At 46.7% G+C, this 23,691-nt stretch overlaps 1 protein-coding gene across 1 annotated transcript in view; it reads right to left on the minus strand.

Annotated features, from left to right (window-relative positions):
- PPP2R2C (protein phosphatase 2 regulatory subunit Bgamma) overlaps nt 1-23,691 on the minus strand; it is a 167,142-nt gene that overhangs the window by 41,627 nt on the left and 101,824 nt on the right. Inside the window, exons 3-5 of the mRNA XM_056855689.1 lie at nt 5,378-5,475; nt 2,282-2,447; nt 199-311 (exon numbers count right to left, since the gene is read on the minus strand). Coding sequence (XP_056711667.1) covers nt 199-311; nt 2,282-2,447; nt 5,378-5,475 — 377 coding nt within the window. The remainder of the gene's footprint in view (nt 1-198; nt 312-2,281; nt 2,448-5,377; nt 5,476-23,691) is intronic.

Genomic DNA, 23,691 nt, shown 5'->3' on the forward strand with positions numbered 1-23,691 from the left:
GTGTGTGCACGCGTGGGGGGGGGGATTCAGCAAATTCACCAATATAAATATGACAAAGAGCTGCGCCAGTGGTTTGTTCGCACGCTGTTGTGCTTGATCATAAAAGTACTTTATTGGTTGGAGACCAGGCAACTGTCACTTCAGTGGACCATAATGAACTAGAATATAACAAAAGGACACGACTCTCTAACCACTCACCTGAAGTGAGGTCACTGTAGAAAGATCTTTAAGTTTTCCCTCTTCATCTTTTAAGTTGTATCCCTCAGGTCTCTTATCTCGTTCGGTAACTTTCCACAATTTAATGGTTTTATCTTAAAACAAAAGAGACCAACACTGTTATTAGAAATAGCACTGCTTACTTATTTTTAATATCATAATCACTGTGTTAGAAGCTTCCATTTCTGTACCAGAAAGCAATAAAAGAAACTTGGATGTATTAGCTTAGATCAGCAAGTGAGTCAGCAGCTTCCAGGCCGGCCTTCAGTTCAAGCAGCATCTGCACTCTCAGTCAAGCGGGATGTTGGAAGAGATGGAACTGGAATCCAACAGAAGTATTTTGAAGGGGGCTCTCCCTTTATGGTTTCTCCTGAATGTACGACATTCTGCTGATATTCCTAAGGCTATTTTGTGAGTTTCCCCCCCAAAGTGATTCATTTTAGTAATTAATCAAACTGGACACAGTTCAGCTAAACTTAGTAATGACTGGCAAGGTCATCCTAAGAACACTTTCCTGGGCATAAGCACCATTCAATAGACACGAGTAGGATTCTGAATAGATGAGCTTTGGATAGCTCTATAAGGACCTTTCCGAATTGAGGCTTCCTCGAGGTTTGGGTGCTGACCTGCAGCAGCTTTTTTCTGAGCTTCCTCACATCTTCTTTTTCTATTTTATTGACTGATTGTCTGAATTCATTTGTACCCCAACTTTCTCTCTAATGGGGACCCAAAGTAGGAGCCAAGTGGCAAAGCTGCTTCCCTGATTAAGGCAGGACGGAAACTGGGCTAGGCAGGCTTTCCCGCCCAGGAAGACAGGAAGTTAGTTTTTTGGTCCTGCCTCCCTGGGCATGTGATGGTAAAACCCACAAGTCTACAAGATGCTCTTCCCTCAGAATGAGAGTGTGTTGAGGAAAGGGAAAACCTAGAAAAAGGATGATTAGCACAAGACATCATGTGAAAACTCCCCCTCCTAAAAAAACCCCACTCCAACCCAGAACCTGAGGTGGAAAAAAACCTTATGAAGTAAAAAGCAAAATGTGCAGTGAATGTGTTTTGTCTGATGCAGCCAGGTGATCCATTCATCCACAGGGAAGGGCCTCTTCCCACCACAGAATCTGCCACCACATTAGTGTTTGTCCTGTCATAAATTGGTAGCAGGATTGTGAGCTCAAATGGAGCCATCAAGTGCCACACGATATGGTTTTGTAAGCACCAAAATTGGAAATGACAAACCATAATGCACACTGTTTAAAAAAGACACACACATGAAGAAATGCAATGCAACACGTTTGTGCCTGGTAAACTTGGTGTGGCCTGGAGATTTCCCAAAATTACACCTGATTTCCAGATGATTATTTATTTATAATATTTCTTTGCCACCTCTTTAAAGTCCTGCTCGATGCAGCTGACAATTAAAAACCACAATGTTAAAATATAAGCCGTTAGAACACAAGCAGCATAAAAACTATGCATAAAACAGTAGCAGGCCATTAAAAAGCTTTTAAGTAAAAGACAGGGTAACAAAGATGCCCTAGCACCTAAAAGAAAGTAAAGTAGGTGCCAGGTGAGCCTCAAGGAAGAGGCAGATCCAAAGACGTAGGGCCACCACAGAAAATTCCCTGTCTCTAGTTGCCACCTGCCTCACCTCTGAAGGTGAAGGCACGGAGAAGCATCTGAGAGCTAAATCTTAAATGGCAGGTTGAATAGTATGGGAGGAGGTAGTCCTTCGGGACCTTATGGCCCCAAACCATTTAGGTAAGGTAAAGGTAAGAAACATCCATTTGAATTGTGCCCAGAAACAGAAGGGTAAACAGCGCAGATCTTCCAATGCAGGGGTGATACAATCCTACCCCTGACAGGAGCCTCTGACAGACGGCACTTTGGACCAATTGAAGCTTCTGAACTTCAAGGGCAGAACCACATAGAACACATTACAGTAATCTAATTTGGCACTGCACCCCGCTGAGGTCCCTCCTCTTCCCAAACCCCGCCTACCCCAGTCTTCTCACCCAACAAACCTCTATGACTCTATGGATTCGGCAGCCCTAAGCGCTGGCCTTCTTACCATTCGTGGACAGTAGAGCATGGGCTGCATTCTGCTTTGGTAACCACTTGATCTTGTTTATTTTTTCCTCAATTTCCAAACTCTTCAAATAGTCAAACTCTGGCTCGTGGCTCTGGAAGGTGCTGTAAACGTTGTACTCGCCTTGACTGTAAGGTTCATTTTTGCTCTGCAAGGAACACAGAATGTCACCAATCAGCATTTCCCCCCACCCACCGTGAACTCCCAAGATCTCTCTATTAATTTTCTTTAGAAGATGCAATTCTGCCACCCTCTACTCCCATAGTCAGCTGGAAGCTTACTGCAAACTGGAAGCATCATTTCACCTTTCCTCCAGGCAGGGTGGCTTCAGCCACAACACCTCAAGGGCCCCTTATTCATTTCCTGGGGATGTGGGCATCCAGAGTGTGTTAGAGAGCTCCAGGCTGGGAAATTCCTGGAGATCTGGGGGTGCAACCTAGGGAGGGCAGGGTTTGGAGAGGGGAGAGGCCTCCGTGGGGTATAATGCCATGGAGTCCACCTTCTGAAGAATCATAGAATCATAGAGTTGGAAGGGACCACCAGGGTCATCTAGTCCAACCCCCTGCACAATGTAGGAAATTCGCACCTACCTCCCCCACACACCCGTCTTTTCCTCCAGGGGAACTGATCTCTCAGGCATGAAGCCTCTCTGGGCCAAGCCCTTCTCCCATCTCTCTCAGGCTAAACCTAAAAGGATGCGGTGAGGGATTTAGCTCTAACATATTTTTCATCATTAAAGCTGATGTAAAAATCAACCTAAGGATGGGAAGGGGCCGTGGCTCAGTGGTAGAGCATCTGCTTGGCATGCAGAAGGTCCCAGGTTCAATCCCCAGCATCTCCAGTTAAAGGGGCTAGGAAAGTAGGTGATGTGAAAGACCACTCTGCCTGAGCCCCTGGAGAGCCGCTGCCGGTCTGAGTAGACAATACTGACTTCGATGGACCAAGGGTCTGATTCAGTGTAAGGCAGCTTCATGTTCATGTGTATTATTAAATTCACATTTGTGTACAACCAAGACCAAATCTAGAACAAGTTTCCTTATACAGCTCCTCAAGATGAAACTCACTGTACCATGAGGTGCCACTGCGCAAAAAGTGCATAAGAGTCTAACAGCCCATTCCTGAGAATCGGGCCGAAAGTGCATAGGAGGCCAGAGAGGCCGCGCGCCGGGGTAAACGGCATTTACGCCAGCGTAAACAGCCTGGGAGCCAGTGGGCGGGCAGTTATGGCGGCGGGCAGTGGCGGAGGGGGGCAGCGTGCCCGTGCCCGCACAAGGGCCGCACCAGCACCTGAGTGGTGCAGAAGCGGCCGGCGGCTGCCGTGGGGGCATTTCCAGGGGCGGTCCCATAGTTAGTAGGCCTCCTAAGGCCCATTCGGCACGGGAACGCCCCTTTTGCCGGCGAAAAGTTCTGCCAGGTATCAACCTGGCGTAGCCCATTGATCGCCATGCAAACTCTCCGGACCCTTGTCTGTGTGCCACGCCCAAGCTCCGCCCCTCACCACCTGGCGCCTTTGAAACCCACTAGAGGCCGGCCAATGGGGCCAGGAGAGGAAGTGGTGGCACATCACTGGAGGAGGGGCCTCGGGGCTGGATTTCTCCCTCAAAAGCTGCAATTTGCTGCCAGCGCTCACTTAACAGGTAAGTATCGCATGGGCCGGCATGCTGCCGGTCTGTGCCGGAGGGGGGGGGGGTCGGGACTTTGTGTTTTTTTTGCTCAAACTCCCCTCTCTGTGGGGAGTGTGCATGGCTCTCGCTTACACTCCGCTCTCTGCGGGGGCCTTGCCTGCCTCTCGCACAAACTCCGCTCTGGGGGTGGGGGCTGCCACAAGAGCTCCTCCAGCCGCCCTCCCCTGGGGGGGGGCTTGTGGGGAGGGCTCCTCTGAAGTCAAGCGACACACTTTTCTCCTCCACTGGAAGCATTGCAGTTGTCGAGGCACACACCTGGCCTCACTCAAGAGACTGCCTTCGTGGGAGGGTGGGGCCGGGGAGCCTCTCACCCCTCTCTGTGTTTTTTTCCAGATGCTGCCACCGTTATCGCCAGCCCGCAAGCTCCATCCCGCCCTGCCTCTCCCTCAGCGCGGTGCCATTGCTGCGCCCCAGCCGGCTGCTGTGGCCTTCCTGCAGTCTCAGGAATGGGCTGTTAGTAGTGTCATGCTGGATCAAACCTAAAATCCATCTCGTCAAGCATCCTGTATCCAAAAGTTGGCAGCCAGATGCTGCTAAGAAGCTTGCAAGCAGGACATGTAGGAAATAGTCCTCCCACCCAACAAATATCTGTTCCCTAAACCCTACATGGGCTGGGACCAGCTGACCTCCATCAGGGCCTTGTTCTGTGTGGCCCCACCATTAGAGATACGGTGGGCAACCACAAGCAGCACAGGCTTTTTCAGTGGCAGCACCAAAGTTACAGAGCCTCAAAAGACTTGCTCTGTTGACAATGCGGAGTAAGGTTTCCAGATCTGGGTGTGGATCCCGGGAAGGTTGGGGTTGGGGAAGGGAGGGACCTCAGAAGGGCATAATGCCACAGTGTCCACTCTCCAAAGCTGCCCTTTTCTCCAGGGAAATTGATCTTGATGATCTGGGAATCAACTGTAATAGCGGGAGATCTCCAGGTACCATCTGGAGGTTGGCAACCCTATTGAGGAGGCAGATTCAAACTTTTCTGTTTCCCTGTACTTTGATTTTGGCTCAGTGGAACCGAAGGAGAAAAGCAGATTGGGCATGTTGTTGTATAGAAGGAGTGGCTCCCAGGGAGAACATTTCAGCACCACAGGGGTTCCTCCTCAGGGCCTGAAGGCCACTGGAATGTGCTCCAGTTGGGGAAGGAATGCTGCAGGCCGCAGGGGGCTTTTCCAGGCTTGCTAAGTAAATCCTTGGTCCCAGTATGGGATTGCTTTTGTTCATTGCTCTTTTACAGGAGAACCAGTTTTGATTTTCAAAGGTGAATTCATTATTCAGACTGTGTCTCTGATGCAGATATCAGTTAATGGATTGTTAACTGCTAATATTGTTCACTATTAAACACTGACAGAAGAGTCTTACCCTGATAATAACCGGGACAGTAAAACACACAACCTACCTCTGGCTCCCTTTGGAATATAACAACTCGACCGCCTTTGTCCCCAGTTGCCAGTAAGTCCCCCGTGTGGCTGAACTCAGCAGTTGAAATAATGTCAGCTGCAAGGGAAAAAATGCAGGAGCAACACTGGTTACTTACAACAGGCCACACAGAACAGTGAAAATATCAAATATTCCTTAACAGCCCAAACAAGGGAGCTGCTTTGTTCCCCAAGCCCAACACAGAAGAATTTTGGGATTCTAAATCCCTCATAAACGGAAACAGTATTTTCCTCACAATCTGAATCTCAGAACTATTCCCACATTTTCTCCCACATTTTCCAGGCCCACAAACATTTTTAGAATTTCTGAAGAAATCTATCGTGCCCCTTGCTCCCAAAATGCCAAAAGATCAATTGGTACTTTCTAAAAACTCAAGTCTTGCTCACCAATCGCCACTAAATAAAAAAATTAACAAACAATGGTAGAAACTACCAGAAGTGGAGCCTTCAAAGTAATATTAAGAAAGAATAATTGGGGGGTATAAGAAACTTCGCTTACCTGGGACAAACAAGTGTCCTCAGTGGCGAAACTGGCATTTTTCTATGACAGCCAGGCTTGCCAGCCAGGGGCGGGGGCATTCGGCAAGGCCGAATCGAAAACAAATTACAGCCATTTAAAGGGAGCCGAAATGCCGATCCTGAATCATGCTGAATTTTTTGGGCATGATTTCGGCTGCATTGGCCCCACTGCCATTTTAAAAAAGAGACTGGGGGGAACCCCCTCTCCCCTCCCTCCCTCTTCCCCTTATTTACCTGCTGGCCAGCCAGGCTGGCGCAGAACCCCGCTGTCACCACCTCAGGACTCCACATTGGGCTCAGAGGCAGCTCTGTGCCCCCTGCCGCCGCATCCAAGCTCCACGTGGGGCTCGGAGGCAGCAGGTGGGGCAGAGCTGCTAGCTGGGCTCGGCCCTGTTGACCCCAGCATGCAGCTCTGTGCCAGCCACTCTGTGCAGCTCTGTGCCTCCAGACTCCACGTGGGGCTCAGAGGCAGCTCTGCGCTGGCCACCGCCTCGAGCTCCATGTGGGGTTCCAGAGTTGAAGAGGAGGAGGAGAGGAGGTAGAAGTCAGATTCAGGTGTAATGGAATCAATTTTTTCAGGAATCCAGATATTTCTAATATGGGAGTCCAGGAATATCTGGGATTTGCGAAAAATTTCTGGTCCAAAAATCACAAAATCACACAAGGTTGGAAGAGACCACAAGGGCCATCCAGTCCAACCCCCTGCCATGCAGGATCCCACAATCAAAGTGCTCCTGACAGATGGCCATCCAACCACTGCTTAAAGACCTCCAAAGACGGGGACTCCATCCCCCGCCCCGAGGCAGCACATTCCACCATCGAACCGCCCTCACCGTCAGAAAGTTCTTCCTGATGTTTAGGTAGAATAGTTTTTCTCTTAGTTTAAATCCATTACTCCGTGTCCTAGTCTCTGAAGCAACAGAGCACAAGCTAGTTCCCTCATTAACATGGCATCCCTTCAAATATTTAAACATGGCTATCACGTCACCCCTTAACCGTCTCTTCTCCAGACTAAACAAACCCAGCTCCTTCAGGCTCTCCTCATAGGGCATAGATTCCAGACCTTTGACCATTCTGGTCACTCTCCTCTGGACACACTCCAACTGGTCAACATCCTTCTTAAATTGTGGAGCCCCGAACTGGACACAGGTCCATTAGACCAAAATCCAAATTTTACTGATTTTTTTTTTTTGCACACCCCTATCATCAGCTGTCCCCCTACTTATCTCCGTTGGACCTGGCCACAGTGATTCATGCAAGGATCACCTCCAGATTGGACTGTTGCAATTTGTTCTACACAAGGTTGCCCCCAAAGATGCTTCGGAAACTTCAGGTTGTCCAGAATCGGCTGCAAGGCTGTTTACTGATACATCGTGGTCTGCACATATTCAGCCTACTCTGTAGCAGCTGCACTGGGTTCCGATTGGATTTTTGGGTCAAAATCAAGGTACTGTTTTTAACCTTTAAAGGCCACAGGGGCCATAAAATGGAATTATCTGACATCACTACATTGTGCATGGTGCTAGTGATAATGTAGAGCAGGGGAAAGAAAGAACACTTTATGGTGACCTCCCATCATGAGATTCTTCAGTCAGACATTGCCCTGAGAGAAGAGGACAACAGCTATGCAGCTGCTGCTTTCAACCATAAGCAGAAAAACCCCTACTGGCACTCACTTGCCAGGAAACTGCTAAGAGTTTACTATTTCCAGGCCCTTCTTCCCAGGGCTCTCCTGACACAGACAAATTCAGGCAATGTCTCTCAACTACAGAATTCAGTTCCCCTGGAGAAAATGGCTGCTTTAGAACATGGTCATTACAGCATTGCACCCTGCTGAGACGCCTCCCCTCCCAAAAAACCATCTTCTCTAGGCTTCACCCCCAAATCTCCAGGAATTTCTTAACTTGGAATTGGCAAACCTACTGGCAGCCTTTATGTAATTTTTCCAAATTGAAAAAAAAACAACGAATGCAATCCAAAAGCTTTGAGATTTTGTTTTATTATTTTCTATACCTCTATTATGATGCCATAATATTGCAAAATCATCTTGTTTTGGTTTATTTAGACAGGACAAGTAGTTTTGCAAGTCCTAATTTTGTTATGGGGATGGTAGGCATACAGCTGGCTCCAGCGATGGGGTCCACCTGCCTGGTCACAGGCCCTGCTCATCCTGCTTCAAGGGCTTGACACAAACTCTCTATCAGGGCCTCTTGCGCCTCCTGCTGCTTCTGGGCCATTTCCCTCATTAAGCCATTTCCCTGGTATTTGGCTATCCGCTACCCAAACTGGGCGAAATCCATCAGGGAACCTGGGGGGAATAGGCAGGTAGGGTAGGAATCTCCTCACAGGGGCAGCTCTGCCTGCATTCTCCACCACGTTGTGAGGGGATTGCCCCAGGGTGGGGGTGCTGGGCCCCTCCACCGTCCCCTCAACAATCCGGGCTGGCGCTTCCTTGGCTTCAGAAGAGCAGCATGAGGAATCTGAACTCTCCCCCGAACTCCTTGGCTGCTTGGTTGTCCGCTGCGTCGAGTACTCTGCAGCCTCCCTCCTCCCTGGCCTCAGTGTTCATGGCCCCTTTTTAGAGCTGCTGGCCCTCCTAGCTCCACCCTGGCCTTCCGAGCCCTGCCCTCCCTCAGAGTCCACATGCTCTGTGGATGTGTTGGGCGTTTCCCTGCCTTGCAGCTCGGCAGCTATTGAGCAGCAGTGTGGCATGGGTGGTAGTCAGGACGGGCAGTGGAGCTCTCCTGGGCCACAGCTTGCCTGGGCACCTCAGTCTTGGCTTGGGTGTCCATTTAGCACTCCTCCGGCCATTTTTTGTGGCGGGCAGGTGAGATGGGATTTCTCCCTCTTCTCATCTCTGCTCTCCATTGAGGACTCCAGGTCAGTGGGGATTTGTGGGGGAGTCCTGAGGCTCAGCGAGCCGCCAGTGTCTCAGGACAAATAGAAAGTTTTGAACAATTTCAGGTTTCCTCATTGTCCACCTTAAAGTTGAGTAATTCTCCAGTAGTCATTACTTTTGTCTTCTTGATGTTCAGCTGTAGTCCTGCTTCTGCACTTTTAACTTTCAGCAGTAGTTTTGTTTCAAGTCTTCACTACTTTCTGCCAGTAACATGGTGTCATCTGCGTATCTCAAATTGTTACTGTTCCTCCCCCCAATTTTCACTCCACCTTCATCTAAATGTAATCCAGTTTTCCTAATTATATGTTCTGCATACATATTGAAGAGATAGGGAGATAAACTACATCCTTGTCAGACACCTTTGCCAATTGGAAACCATTCTGTTTCTCCATATTCTGTCCTAACAGTAGCAACTTGTCCAGGTTGCGCATAAAAACAGTCAGATGCTGTGGCACACCCGTTTCCTTTAAAGCCAGCCATAGTTTTTCATGATCCACACAGTCAAAAGCTTTCCAAAAGCTTTCCAAAAAATCAAAAGCTGCAATCTATGAAATGCAAGCTGATTTTCTTCTGAAATTCTCTCGTATACTCCAGTAACCAGTGTAAATTTGCCATGACCTCTAGTGCCTCTTCCTTTTCTGAATCCGGCTTGAACATCAGGCATTTCTTGTTCTATATATGGTAACAATCTTTGTTGTAAGATTTTGAGCATCAATTTACTTGTGTGAGAAATTAATGTGATGGTCCGATACTTGCTGCAATCTTTGATACCTCCTTTTTTTGGAACTGGAATCTAAATCGACCATTTCCAGTCTGTGGGCTACTGTTTTGTTTTCCATAATTGTTGGCATATTCTTGTCAAGATTTTGATGGACTCTGTTTCTGTGGCTTGGAATAGCTCTATTGATATCCCATCTGCTCCTGGTACTGTGTTTCTCCCAATTGCTCTCAATGCAGCTTTCACTTCACTTTCTAAAACTGTAGGTTGTTCTTCAAAAGATCCTTCTTGGAAGGAATCTGTCATCCTTTTATCTCTTTGGTATAGTTCTTCGGTGTATTGTTCCCATCTTTTCTTTATTTTGTTCTGTTCACTTAATGTATTTCCATGCTGATCAATCAGCATGCCTAACCGTGCTTTAAATTCCCCTTTGATTTCTTGGATCTTGTGGAAAAGATCTCTTGTTCTTCCGTTTTTGTTGTTCTCTTCTATTTCTTTATACTGGTTATTATAATAGTTCTCTTTGTCTCTATGTGTGAGTTGCTGGAACAATTAATGTAGACTTCTGATTCGGTTTCTGTCACCTTTTACTTTTGCATCTCGTCCATCTGTAGCAATTTTAAATGTTTCCTCCAGACCCCTCACCATCTTTGTTGCCCTCCTCTGGACCCGTTCCAGAATGTCTACATCCTTCTTAAATTGCGGTGCCCAAAACTGAACACAATACACTAGGTGAGGTCTAACCAGAGCAGAGTAAAGCCATACCATCACTTCGCGTGATCTGGACCCTATACTTCTGTTGATGCAGCCCAAGATCGCATTTGCCTTTTTAGCTACCGCATCACACTGCTGACTCATGTTCAGTGTTTGGTCTACTAAGACCCCAAGATCCTTTTCGCACACACTACTGCTAAGACAAGTCTCCCCCATCCTGTAATTATGCATTTGATTTTTCCTACCTAAATGCAGAACTTTACATTTGTCTTTGTTGAAGTGCATTTAATTAGTTTTAGTCCAATTCTCCAGCCTGTCAATATCATCCTGTATCCTGGCTCTGTCTTCTACCGTATTTACTACCCCCCCCAATTTAGTATCGTCTGCAAATTTAATAATACCCCTCTATTCCTTCATCCAAATCACTTATAAAGTCATTGAACAACACAGGGCCCAGGACTGATCCCTGAGGAACTCCACTAGTCACTTCTCTCCAAGTGGATGAGGAACCATTAACAAGAACTCTTTGGGTGCTCTTTGTCAACCAGTTACAGATCCACCTAACAGAAATAGGATCTAAACCACATTTTCCCAATTTGTCAACTAGAATACTATGTGGAACCTTATCAAAAGCCTTACTGAAATCAAGATAAACTACGTCTACAGCATTCCCCTGATCCAGCAAGGTAGTAACTTTGTCAAAAAAGGGGATAAGATTAGTCTGACATGACTTGTTCTTGAGAAACCTGTGCTGGCTCTTAGTAATCAGATCCATCCTTTCTAAATGCTCAAGGACTGATTATTTGATGATTTGTTCCAAAACATTTCCGGGTATAAAAGTCAAGCTGATGGGTCGGTAGTTACCCGGATCCTCCCTTTCCCCCTTTTTGAAGATGGGGACAGCATTTGCCCGCCTCCAATCTCCTGGCACTTCATCTGTTTTAAGACTTCTCAAAAATAATGGACAGAGGTTTAGAAATTACACCTGCAAGTTCTTTGAGTACCCTTGGATGCAATTCATCTGGCCCAGAGGACTTTGTTTCATTTAAAGAAACTAGGTGTTTGTGCACTACCCCTATGCCAATCCTCGGCTGCAAATCCCTTCCCTCATCACGTGTTCTGTTCATGCCATGTCGAGCACCTCTTCCCTCGCAAGAAATGACTGAGGAAAAGTAGGAATTGAGAAGTTCTGTCCTCTCGTTACAATTAATCTCCTGTTACAATTTCACTTTCCAGTCCCCGCAATGGACATTCATTTTATCTTATTTTTAAGAAGTAAAAAATACAACAGAGAATCTCTTCTGTGGGTCAAAGAGGCCTTTCCTGAAGTATCCAGGAAGATATGTTGTAGCAATTACATCTTCAAATTTCTCTTTCCTGCTAGATGTCATTGTCTTCTAGCTGGACGTTTGACTTGACCATCTCATGGTATCTCGCTAGGGATCAATGAGCATTTCTCATCTGTTTGATGGAGAATCCGCTGTGTGCCGTCAAGAGGCAAGATGATGGCAAAGGATTCTGAATGTAATTCTCTGAGCTGGGCCCTGCGTGCACTTAACTGCACAGTAGTAAACGCTGCCACTTTCATTACTCTTCATAGCTGTGATGCTCATGGATCCTTGCGGATAATTGGATTAGGATGAGGGTGCCCAGCTCGGAGGGTGCCCAGCAGGACTCCATGGGGAGGAAACCAACAGTACATCTGGGGCCCAGATGTTACATGAGAACCCAGTGAAAAGCTAAATTGGAACATCTCAATTAATACAACCATGACACAGATAAAACGAGCGGTGAAAAGCAGGGACAAAAATAGGATGCAGCCACTTTCCACAAAGCAGTGCGTGGCCTTCTGCTTCTAACCTAGACAGCAGTGAAGAACAGAAAAAAAACCCTCTACCAAGCCCTTTTAATCCTCTGTGGGCAACTAGTACATGTAGCACTTTTTAATGTACCACTGAAATATTTTATCAATCAACACTTTTCAGGCCAATGTTTCTAATCAACTGGAAACCTTTCCCTTTCCTGTTTATGATGGGACAGGTTATAAACAGTGCTATTATAGGGCCAGTCAAGTCAACTGCTTAGGACAGTAACTAAGACCCCTATCAGCGTAGCCCCTATGGATATCACACTGGCGCAGCATCCAGAAATAGCCAGGCCTGGGGGGCTTACTGAAGGAGGAGCTGGATTTAGTCAGTACCCTAAACCCCATGAGCCTGCCTCCTGCCCCCAGCATAGGAAGAAACGCAGGCTTAAGCACAAGCGCTCCCCCAGTGAAAAACCAATGAAAATGGGGCATGGGGCTGCACCAATGGCAACTTTGGTGATGGGACCTCTAGAGAAGCGGGACTCTGCGCAAACAGCCAAGACCGGGAACAAACGTTGCTCTGCTCAAAACCTGTATAGGTGCTCCATCTGGAGATACAAACACCAAACTGGACCTTTCACTCCTCTAACGGGATGGCAGGGCAATGCATCCCACAAAGACAAGCAAACGTTGACTGCTGCAAATCGCTCCCCCCACCCCAATAACACATACACATTGTGTAACGGTTGAATATAACTTCCTTCTATGATAGATATGTTTAGATTAAAAGCTGTTTATATATATTAGATAAAAGAAAAAGTTGTAGGTTCTTTAAAAGACTTAGTTCAACGACAGTATGGGAAAAATTACTACCGCAAATAAGGTTGAAAGTGTGGGGAAAATACTTAATCTTGAAAGTCTGTATAGTTAGATTAATATAAAATAAGATTTAAATGCTCAGCTTGGATATGAGCCCAGCTATGATTCAATATTTCAATGTCTCATTGTTTTTGCCATTACCTTTTTCCCCTTCCCCTCCCTTTTTTATTTCTGTAATCCCCAAAATTCAATAAAATCTTATTTAAAATTTTTTTTTCCAATCTGCCCTTGAAAACTTATAATCAAACTTATTCTGCCTACCCCCAATTTATATGTATAGGTATTCTGTTCAAATTATCACTGAAAATTCATGGAGTTAAATCCTGCTCTAGCTTGTGACTCTGTTGATTGTGCAAGTCAAAAGGTAGATCATAAAGGGCTCCAGATAAATTCAAATATGCCATCTTATAAAATATTGTAGCATTAAAGTTTAATATGTCATCTTATAAAATATTATAGCATTAAAGTTTAATATTATAGCATTAAAGTTGAATATTAATCTCCTTCTGCCATGTGCTAAAAAAAGGACACGGGAAGGGATTACTATAAATGGAGATAGAAGAGAAGAGACACGGTGTATTAGAATTGTGAAGACAAGAAGTTATCTGGATAATATCTGTTTTCAAGGGGGGTGGGATGGTTCCTCATTTAACTGGTGGGTACTAGCTGGTTTTTGCCCCAAGTTCTTCTCTAAATGGACTTTATCTGGCCCATCAATACACGGAAATGGATTTCAAGTCAGTTATGTAACTACTCTTAACATGAACATTCAGCAATTCACAGTGCTACTTTCAAAAAGAAAAAGTTGGAGCCAACAGGAGGAGCCAGGGGAGTTCCTCTTTCCCCACATTCCCCTTCCCTGGGCAGCCTACTGTATGACTCAGTCTGGAGCTGGCAACCCTATATACTCCCCACAAGTTCTCTGAGGAGACAGATGAAGATGGCCTGTACACAAGAAGGGTTATGGAAATTATGGAAAATCTTAAATAATGACTTTTTCAAAAAGGCCTTGTATTAAACTGAGGACTTGGACGATTGGGGAGGATGAGCGGCCTATTTTAAATACCTGGGAGTTACGTTTACTTTTACTTGGAAAATTCATGTTCGCTCTGTTACAGAATAGTGTGTATCTGTACCTACTGAGGCCTTTAATGGCAAGATAATTCTTCAGGTTTTGTTTGGGACAGGCATTTGGATACATGGCGTCTCTGAGTCTACAGATCATCCACTCCTTCCGTTCTTTTCACTCTGTGGCAGGCGTATCTACTTGTATTGCAGGAACTGGGCACAGCATTAATTGGAGAAGTGTTTTCAGTATTTCCGAGTTGCAAAGGAAAATCTTGATCCCATTTCTGACTCAGAGTTTTCTGCCATGCAACATCATCATCATTATTCATGCCATTGATGGTGATTTACAAACCAATGCAAGGCAAACAACCACCCCGACATCTATGTGGATCTTCAGGTAAGACCCATGTTGGGGCCTGTCTGGGTCAAAGGCCAGAATGGTTCACAAGAAGAACATGGAAAAACAGTGACTAGGAGACATATAGCATGGGAAGATTATGGACCTCCTTTCAGGGGATAAGCTTTGGCCAGTGTCAGATGGACAGAGGATAGACTGGATTGGTCAGCTTTGTGGGAATGTCAATGATATGACCCATGGACTGGAAATGAGGTTATAGGAGGAGGCAGGCTGAGACTGTCTGCACCACTCAATTAACCTGTGGTTCCTCTCTCGCCACAGGGACTGGTTGACCCCCAATAGAGCTCCTTAAACTGAGATCTCAGCAGCCAAATCACATCTCCAGCAAAAGGTACTAATCATCTTTGAGAGCGAGGGAGGGGGGGAGAGAGAGAACTTTGAGGGTCAGAAAAAATACTATACAGATCGGTTCCAAAATATTTATACATAGAATCATAGAGTTGGAAGGGACCACCAGGGTCATCTAGTCCAACCCAGGAAATTAACAACTACCTCCCCCACACATCCCGTGACCCCAACCCTCCCCCACTATGCAGGATCCCACAATCAAAGCACTCCCAACAGATGGCCATCCAGCCTCTGCTTAAAGACCTCCAATGTCATGGTGCAGGCAAGGAGCGAGGGCTGTAAGCTGTAAGTGTAGTCTGGAGAACAGTCCAAGGTTATTCACAGTGAAGGCAGAGTCCGAGATAGCAATACAGGCAAGGGAAGTCCAAGGCATTAGTCAGAGCCAGTCCGAGAAGTCAGGATACCAGGAATCCAAAGGATAGCAGGGAAACAAGGCTTGCACACAAAGAGGTTGGTGACAAGTTGCTTGCACAACAGCCAAGCCTAACTGATGGCTTAAATCCCTTCCCCTGCTGCTGTAGCAGAGCCAGCTGATGCTGATGAGGCTGAGTTCACAGGTGGTGCTTCAGCCCTGCTCTTCCTCATCACTGCTACTGAGGAGGTTCCTGTGTAAAGCCTTCAGTCTAGCACTCTTCCGTCTCTGCTGCATTGCCAGACGAACCTGTTTTCTTCTCTGCTCCAGTGGCCTTGGCGAGGCCTCTGGAGACACTGCATGTTGCAAAGTGTCAGGTCCAACTGGAGTCCTTGAGCTGGCAGGCTGCAGGCATGGTGAGTCATCTCCTGACTTTGGCTGATCCTCTACTCTGGCAGTGTAAGCACTTGTTCCCGATGCACTCCCAAGCAACACTCGCAGACAGGAAGTCCGAAATAGAGTTGACTTTAATGGAGACCACACAGGCATACAGAGCTTGCAAAAATAAAAAGGCAGGAATGGAGCAAAAGGGACATACAACAGAATATATGGGGGAATAGTTCATATCATGATAGTACAGGTTGGCATGGTAACCCCTCAGTTCAACAGGCCAGGCTCCCACGAGCTCCCGCGAGCTTCAAAGCCTAAGAGGAATGCGATCATTAGGAAAACAGTCCTTGAGGAAAGCAGAGCATCTGTGTGACACCAAAACTATCCCTAAACGCAGAGAGCAGGCCTGACAGGCAGGCTGTAGGCCCTGTGGTTGTTCCTGTGGGACTTCTGCCTGAGGATGTCCCTCTGTTCTGGCTTCCATTTCCTCTTCGTCAAAGGAGGTCTCTGCAGGCTGACTCATGACATCCAATGACTGGGACTCCACCACCCTCCGAGGCAGCGCATTCCACCATCAAACAGCCCTCACCATCAGAAAGTTCTTCCTAATGTTTAGGTGGAATCGCCTTTTTTTTAGTTTAAATCTATTACTCCATGTCCTAGTCTCTGGAGCAACAGAGAACAAGCTAGTTCCCTCATCAACATGACATCCCTTCAAATATTTAAACATGGCTATCAAGCTAAACAAACCCAACTCCCTAAGTCTCTCCTCATAGGGCATGAATTCCAGATGTCTGGCCATTCTGGTCGCCCTCCTCTGGACACACTCCAACTTGTCAACATCCTTCTTAAATTATGGAGCCCAAAACTGGACACAGTATTCCAAGTGAGGTCTGACCAATGCAGAATACAGTGGTAGTATTACTTCCCTTGATCTAGACACAATACTCCTATTGATGCAGCCCAGAATTGCATTGGCCTTCTTAGCCGCCATATCACACTGTTGACTCATGTTCAGTTTGTGGTCCCAGATCTTTTTCACATGTACTGCTGTCAAGCCAACTACCTCCCATCCTGTACCTGTGCCTTATGTTGTGTCTGCCTAGGTGAAGTACCTTACACTTCTCCCTATTGAAATTCATTTTATTACTTATGGCCCAGCTCTCCAGTCTATCAAGGTCATTCTGAACTCTGACCCTATCCTCCGGGGTATTAACTACCCCTCCTAACTTGGCGTCATCTGCAAATTTGATTAGCATGCTCTCTATTCCATCATCCAAGTCATTTATAAAAATATTAAATAGTACCGGTCCCAGGACAGACCCCTGTGGTACCCATAGTCCAAAAGAAGGTGAGTCCCCTGCCATTTAGGATTCCAATAGAACCCAAATCTGCTTGGTGATTTATTTATTATTTACTTATTAGTTTGATTTATAATCTGCCATCCCTGGCCAAAGCCAGCTCAGAGTGAGCGACAATGTTAAAATCAATATGAATTCCAATATCTACAATTCTTTAACTGTACAAATTTCAACAATGTAAAAGCATACATTTCTTCCCTGAAAGTAGTATACTTGTCTGTGTTTGGTTTTCCATTTTGAATCGTTTCTTGGGGGGGGGGGGGTGAACTGGAGAAATTTACAGTGCAGTGCCAAAAAAAAAAAACCTGTTTTGAGGAGATTTCTTTCAAAAGGCAGACATAAGGAGATTGACACAGTAAGGGGATATATACATCATTTATAAATTTGTAAGCACAATGGTGGCTGACGCTAAATATAATTTTAAATTCAAAACTAAAGGGCCAGATTCATGCCACTAGGAGTTTAAATAGATCAAATATGTGAAAATAACTATTGATATAAGTAATGAGTCAGTATTCACTGCAGTTTGTGAACCATTGAGGCCATTTGTATACCATCTCTGACTGCTGCAGTTAGCAACTTTTCAAAGAACTCCTGCAGATCCTAGAAGGATCCTTGCATTCACTGTTTTACTCCCCTTTATTTGTATGTCATTCTCTTCAGCACACGAGCAATCAGGACCTTTCATCCTCTTCATAGTACTGAATATGTAGCAATCTAAATACCAAATAACTGTTGGCCAAGAGGGGTTCCCCCACTTCCAAATCCTTTTCTAAGTACTAAAATACATTGTCGCTATGCTTAGGTGCCCATCACTGAGTAGTTCCCTCCTTCCCTGCGCTTGTCTTCCAGTGAAGTTGGCACAGATGCTAACCACTCTTCAGGGTACACCAAGCGAATGGGGCGGCGTGTAAACTGTAATTACATTGTTTGAATGAAGGGCATTGAGGGTATTGTGAACAGATTGTACATGTTAATTCACACAGGGCCTAATGAGGCATTCTTTGTTCTACAAACTCCATTGTTTGATCCAATTAACCCTTTCACCTATCCAGGCACACACACACGTGGAACATCCTCAATGAATTCACAGCTACTTCTGGTAAATGCCCATGGCCCATGCGGTCCATCCAGGACTGTCCACATGGAAGTCAATACACTGTTAAATCTACCCAACCACAGAATGCCTTCACAGAGCCAGGGATGGACAGCAGACAGAGGACTTGAACAGCTTGATCTGAAGAACCTTTATGCCAATACTGTGGCAGCAAACCTGGATTTGCTACATGGTATAAACTCCACAATAGTCAGTAGCTGTCATGGTGCAGGCAAGGAGCGAGGGCTGGAAGCATAGTCTGGGAAACAGTCCAAGGTCATTCACAGTTCAGGCAAAGTCCAAGATCTCAATACCAGCAAGGGAAGTCCAAGGCGTTAGTCAAAGCCAGTCCAAGAAGTCAGGATACCAGGAATCCAAAGGATAGCAGGGAAACAAGGCCGGTACACAAAGAGGTTGGTGACAAGTTGCTTGCACGACAGCCAAGCCTAACTGATGGCTTAAATCCCTTCCCCTGCTGCTGTAGCAGAGCCAGCTGATGCTGATGAGGCTGAGTTCACAGGTGGTGCTTCAGCCCTGCTCTTCTTCATCACTGCTACTGAGGAGGTTCCTCTGTAAAGCCTTCAGTCTAGCACTTTGCCGTCTCTGCTGCATTGCCAGACAGACCTGTTTTCTTCTCTGCTCCAGTGACCTTGGCGAGGCCTCTGGAGACACTGCATGTTGCAAGGTGTCAGGTCCAACTGGAGTCCTTGAGCTGGCAGGCTGCAGGCATGGTGAGTCATCTCCTGACTTTGGCTGATCCTCTATTCTGGCAGGCTGTAGTCCCTGTGGTTGTTCCTGTGGGACTTCTGCCTGAGGATGTTCCTCTGTTCTGGCTTCTAATTCCCCTTCGTCAGAGGAGGTCTCTGAAGGCTGACTCATGACAGTAGCCAATTCTGGTTCTCTTGGCTTTTCATGCATTATGGGCTACACAGGTTGGGTTCAGGAGCCAAATTTGATTTGGGTTCGGGAGAGAAAGGGGGTACAGTCCAATCCTCCTCCCCTAAATCTGGATTGACTGGGACCTTGGAACGTTCCTAATCCCGTTGCCGCCTGAGCGGCCGCAAGCACAGCCACCTGAGCCGCAGCCCGCGCTTCCTCCTGCTTCGACACTAGCTCAGCGGCGCGGACCTCAGCTGCCCTGAGAAAAGCTTCTCAGCCTCTTGTTGAAGTACCAATAAAAGTTCTCCACGTTTAGTGAGGAGCGGTAGCGCTCGCGGTGCGATCTCTTATCGGCACCGGACAATTAAAACAAGACTTCAATATTTGTAAAACCATTGCTTCTGTAGTAGTTCCCGGCGGCAAATCAATCAGTTGCAACCTGTCCAATTCGCCCAGATGGATGGCAGTGACATACCCGGGGGGGAGGGGCAGTAGACCGACGCACTGGCAGAGTAGCATGGGAATAGGGCACCATTGGGAACAAATACACTTCACTATAGTACCAGGCATTCGTTATGCAGTGGTTTTGGGAGCTAACTGGCTGTGTGGACACAGCCCTACCATAGACTGGGCAGCCAAGACAACTGAGTTTACCCAGCCCCAATGCGACCGTCATCGACGAGAGGTAGCAGTTCCAACACCCACCCTAGCGGCTGAGCCAAATGTGCCTCTTGACACCTCTCACTTGCCCCCTGAATATGAGGACTTTGTTGATGTTTTTGATGTCAAAGAGTGCGACGTGTTACCCCCCCCCCACCGACAATCAGATTGCGCCACTGAAGTGGTGGTGGGGGGGCAATTTACCCAAGAGTAAAATTTATCCCATGAGCCCCAAAGAGAAGACTGTGCTCAGAGACTTTCTGGACAAAAACGTAGCTCAAGGTTTCATCCGTCCCTCCACCGCACCGAACTGTGCCCCAGCCATTTTCGTGCGCAAAAAGATGGGAGACTTGCGCTTATGCATTGACTTTCGCAAACTCAATTCAGTCACCCAAACCAACGCTTACCCCATTCCCCTGATTCCAGATTTATTGAGTCAACTAAGAGGGGGACGCATCTTTACCAAATTGGACTTGGTTGAGGCGTATTATCATGTTAGAATTCGGGAGGGGGATGAGTCATTGACTGCCTTTTCTAGCTGCTTTGGAATGTTTGAATACCTAGTAATGCCTTTTGGGTTGAAAGGCGCCCGGGGGTCTTCATGCAACTAATCAATGATATCCTGCATGACCTGTTGTTTAAAGGAGTGGTAGTTTACTTAGATGACATTCTAATTTACTCCAATACTTACGAAGAGCATGTTGCCAGGATCAAAGAAGTGCTACAGCGCCTCCGAGAGAACCAACTATATGCTAAGGTCTCCAAGTGCGAGTTCCACCGAGAACAATTGACTTTTCTGGGTTACATAATCGGACCCCGAAAAAGTGCGAGCAGTAGTGGACTGGGAACCACCCTCGACTAGGAAGCAAGTCCAACAATTTCTCGGGTTCGCAAATTTTTACAGAGGGTTCCTCCCCAACTTTGCCCAAGTTGCGTTGCCCATCACCGACCTCCTTAAAACCCAGGGAAAAGGGAGCACAGCAACTCAGCCATCCGCTCGGGTGGAGTGGACAGTGGAATGTCAAAGAGCTTTTGAGACTCTCAAACAGTTGTTTACCACTGAGCCTGTGCTAAAGCATCCCGACTGTCAATGACCTTTCATTGTTCAGGTAGACACTTCAGAAGTAGCCATGGGAGGAGCCTTGTTACAAGAGGGGGACAACGGGCAATTACCCTTTGCCGAATATGCCTATAACATGCCTATAACCTGGCCATGGTTGCAGGAAAATTTGGAGCAGGCTAAACAACGATACAAAGCCCAAGCCGATAAGCATCATTCTCCAGGGTGGGAACTCAAGGTGGGGGACTTAGTGTACTTGTCCACCAAAAACCTGCAGTCCCTGCATCCGAGCAAGAAACTCAGTGAAAGATTCATCGGCCCTTTTCCCATAGCGAGGATCATCAATCCAGTAACGGTGGAACTCGTTCTCCCTAAGGCTCTGAGAAAGGTCCATCCCGTTTTCCATGTTAGCCTTTTGAAACAACATGTCCCCTTGCCTGAGTGGCACCCCGAAGTCCCCCCAGAAGTGCCTAGCGTGGTGGGTGGGGAAGAACACTTTGAGGTGTCCCAAATCCTTGACTCCCGCATCCACGGGGGGGGGGGGGGACTCCAATACTTAGTTCGGTGGAAACATTTTGGCCCTGCTTACGATGAGTGGGTTGCGCATCACCACGTCTCCGCCCCCAGATTGGTACATTAGTTCCATACGTTGTACCCGGATCGTCCTTCCCCGCTGGACGTGGGGGAAGGGGGGGCCTTAGAGGGGGCAGAATGTCAGGCATCGGCCTGTTGTTCAGTAGCTGGCCAGGTGGCTAGCCTCAAGGTCACAATGTTATTCTCTGGACTGATGTTTAGTCTTATGCCGGCTCTGTCCTGGGAACAAGACCTTGAGAACAGGGAATGGGAAGGGGTTGCCGTGGCAACCAAGAGCCGTTCTGAAAGTTTGCTTTTCTTTATATCTCCCGTACTGTCAGCATTTCCCCATAAGTGTCGTTGCTTATTCCCAAGTCACTTTCTGCCTACCACTGTGCCTATTTTCTTAATAAACAGCTTTCTATGGAAAATCTGCCTAGGAGTTCGTTTGTGGGATTTAGCTGGTGATCCAGAGCTGACACACGTATGACTTGCAGGTTCTCCAATGGGTCAAACAGTGAACTCCTGGGACCTTTGCAGGCCAGGAGAATGAGGAGGGGCTGAAGACCCTTATCTGAGCACATCACAGTCAGTCTGAATTGGGAACTTGCAAGTAGTGTGTGACTGTGATGTGGTGTGAGGGCCCTAGACCCAATCCGCGTACTCAGTAATGTGTGGGGAAAGTGACCTACACATTATTTATTTGTTTGTTTGTTGTTTAGCTTTGAATCCTGCCCTCAGTCTCCAGCCAAGGCCAGGCTCCGGGTGGGTAACAACAAATCAATACAAAGTACATCAAGACCATAAAACATCATCTGTTAAAACCATTAAAACCATACAGAATAATTAATAAATAAAACAGGATGGCGCTTAACTAGTATGAAACCACTCAGGTTTACACATCTCAGTGTCACACTGCTTATGTAACTTGTATTATTAGATTTAGATAAGGATACATGAAGCTGAGATAATAAAGCCATTCATACACTGAAAAAAGCATTTCCAATGGAATCAGAGAGGGGTACTAAAGTGTGAAGCTGACATCTCTGCATATGAGTGTTTAGAAGCAGACTTTCCAGTCTTATTCAATCAATTATCTGTAATTATTTACACTGTACTAAATTAATACAAAATGTTTTACAATTTCACTTGCTAGAGGCCAGGCCTGTCTTTGACCATGTGCAGAGTCATGATCTGTTGCATTCAAGGCACACTGCAATTCAAAACAATACCTACAACACAATACGCACAACAGAAAGAAAAAAGAGGACAGGAAGGGAAGAGGGAAAAGAGCAAATTCAGGCACTCTCCTGGGTATCTTTTATAACTGTTCCATAATAACCAGGTAGACATGCCACTTCAGGAGGCTGTTCTGGGGGAGGGGGTGCAACCCAATGACAGATGGAGAAAACTTAGAAAGGGCTAACATTAATGGTGATGAAGCAATGTCTATAGAGACAGGCTGGAAAACCTTATCTCTCCTGGATGTTTGTGCATCAATGTGAGCTCTAGCCCTGTGGTAAACCCATAAACAGATTCCAACAGACGGCAAGTCCACGAAAGCAGTTTTATTGATTAGACTCGACAGGTTACAGAAGCCATATTCAGAATGACACTAGTAAGGGGCTAAGGCAAGGCACATGGCATATATGGAAAAGCAAAAGGAGACAACCAGTAACCCAGGCAACCCCCCTCCCAGAGGCAGGAAGGAGTACTTGGCAATTCCCACACTAAAGGAATCTATGAAGGACTCTATGAAGTCTAAACATGGGGCACGGACTGGCCTTGGAGAGAACTGCAAAACAACACCTGGGAGCACAACCATGAACTGCCTTCATGGCCTGCTCCTGACATTCTGCCCCCCTAAAGACCCCCCCTCACCTTTTCCAGTGGAGGTAGAGCAGGCCTCAACGGGGCCTGAGAAGCGGCCGGTTTGGGAGGGTTTTTCTGGCTTCCCCCCTCCCTGGCCTGCCGTCGGGCAAGAGAAATAAACTGGCGGCAACTTTCCACTTCTTCCGCCAGTAAAATCCATTCTTCCAAGGTGGCTGGGTCTCGCTGCATGTATGCCCAGTTTAGAATCTCGGGATGCAATGCTGCTCTGAAGTAGTGCACTCGGGTCGCTTCAGTCCAGTCAACTATTTTATTAGCGAGTCTTTGGAACTCGTCTGCAAACTCACGGGCTGAGGAGGATCCTTGCCGAAGTTGGAGGAGGGCCGCCTTGGCCTTCTCTCCCTGGAACGGATCCTCGAAGCGTCTTCTTAACACTCGCATGAACTCATTAAGCGACCGTATGGAGAGGGGCCCAGGTATCAAACTGGAGAACCATCCAATCTGCGGCTTTTCCAGCCAAAAGCGAGGAGATGAATCTTACTCGGCTGTCTTCCGAGGGGAAGGAATGCCCCTGTTCTCTCATGTAACTGTCCACTTGGTATAGAAAACAGGGTGTCAAAGAGCTCCAACCAGTCTCCACCAGTTGGGCTGCTTTGGTTAGGTCAAAAGTTTCCCAAAATATTAAACTCCAGGTTTTCACCCC

This window comes from Euleptes europaea, chromosome 9 (genome assembly GCF_029931775.1).
Source record: "Euleptes europaea isolate rEulEur1 chromosome 9, rEulEur1.hap1, whole genome shotgun sequence".
Lineage (NCBI taxonomy): Eukaryota > Metazoa > Chordata > Lepidosauria > Squamata > Sphaerodactylidae > Euleptes > Euleptes europaea.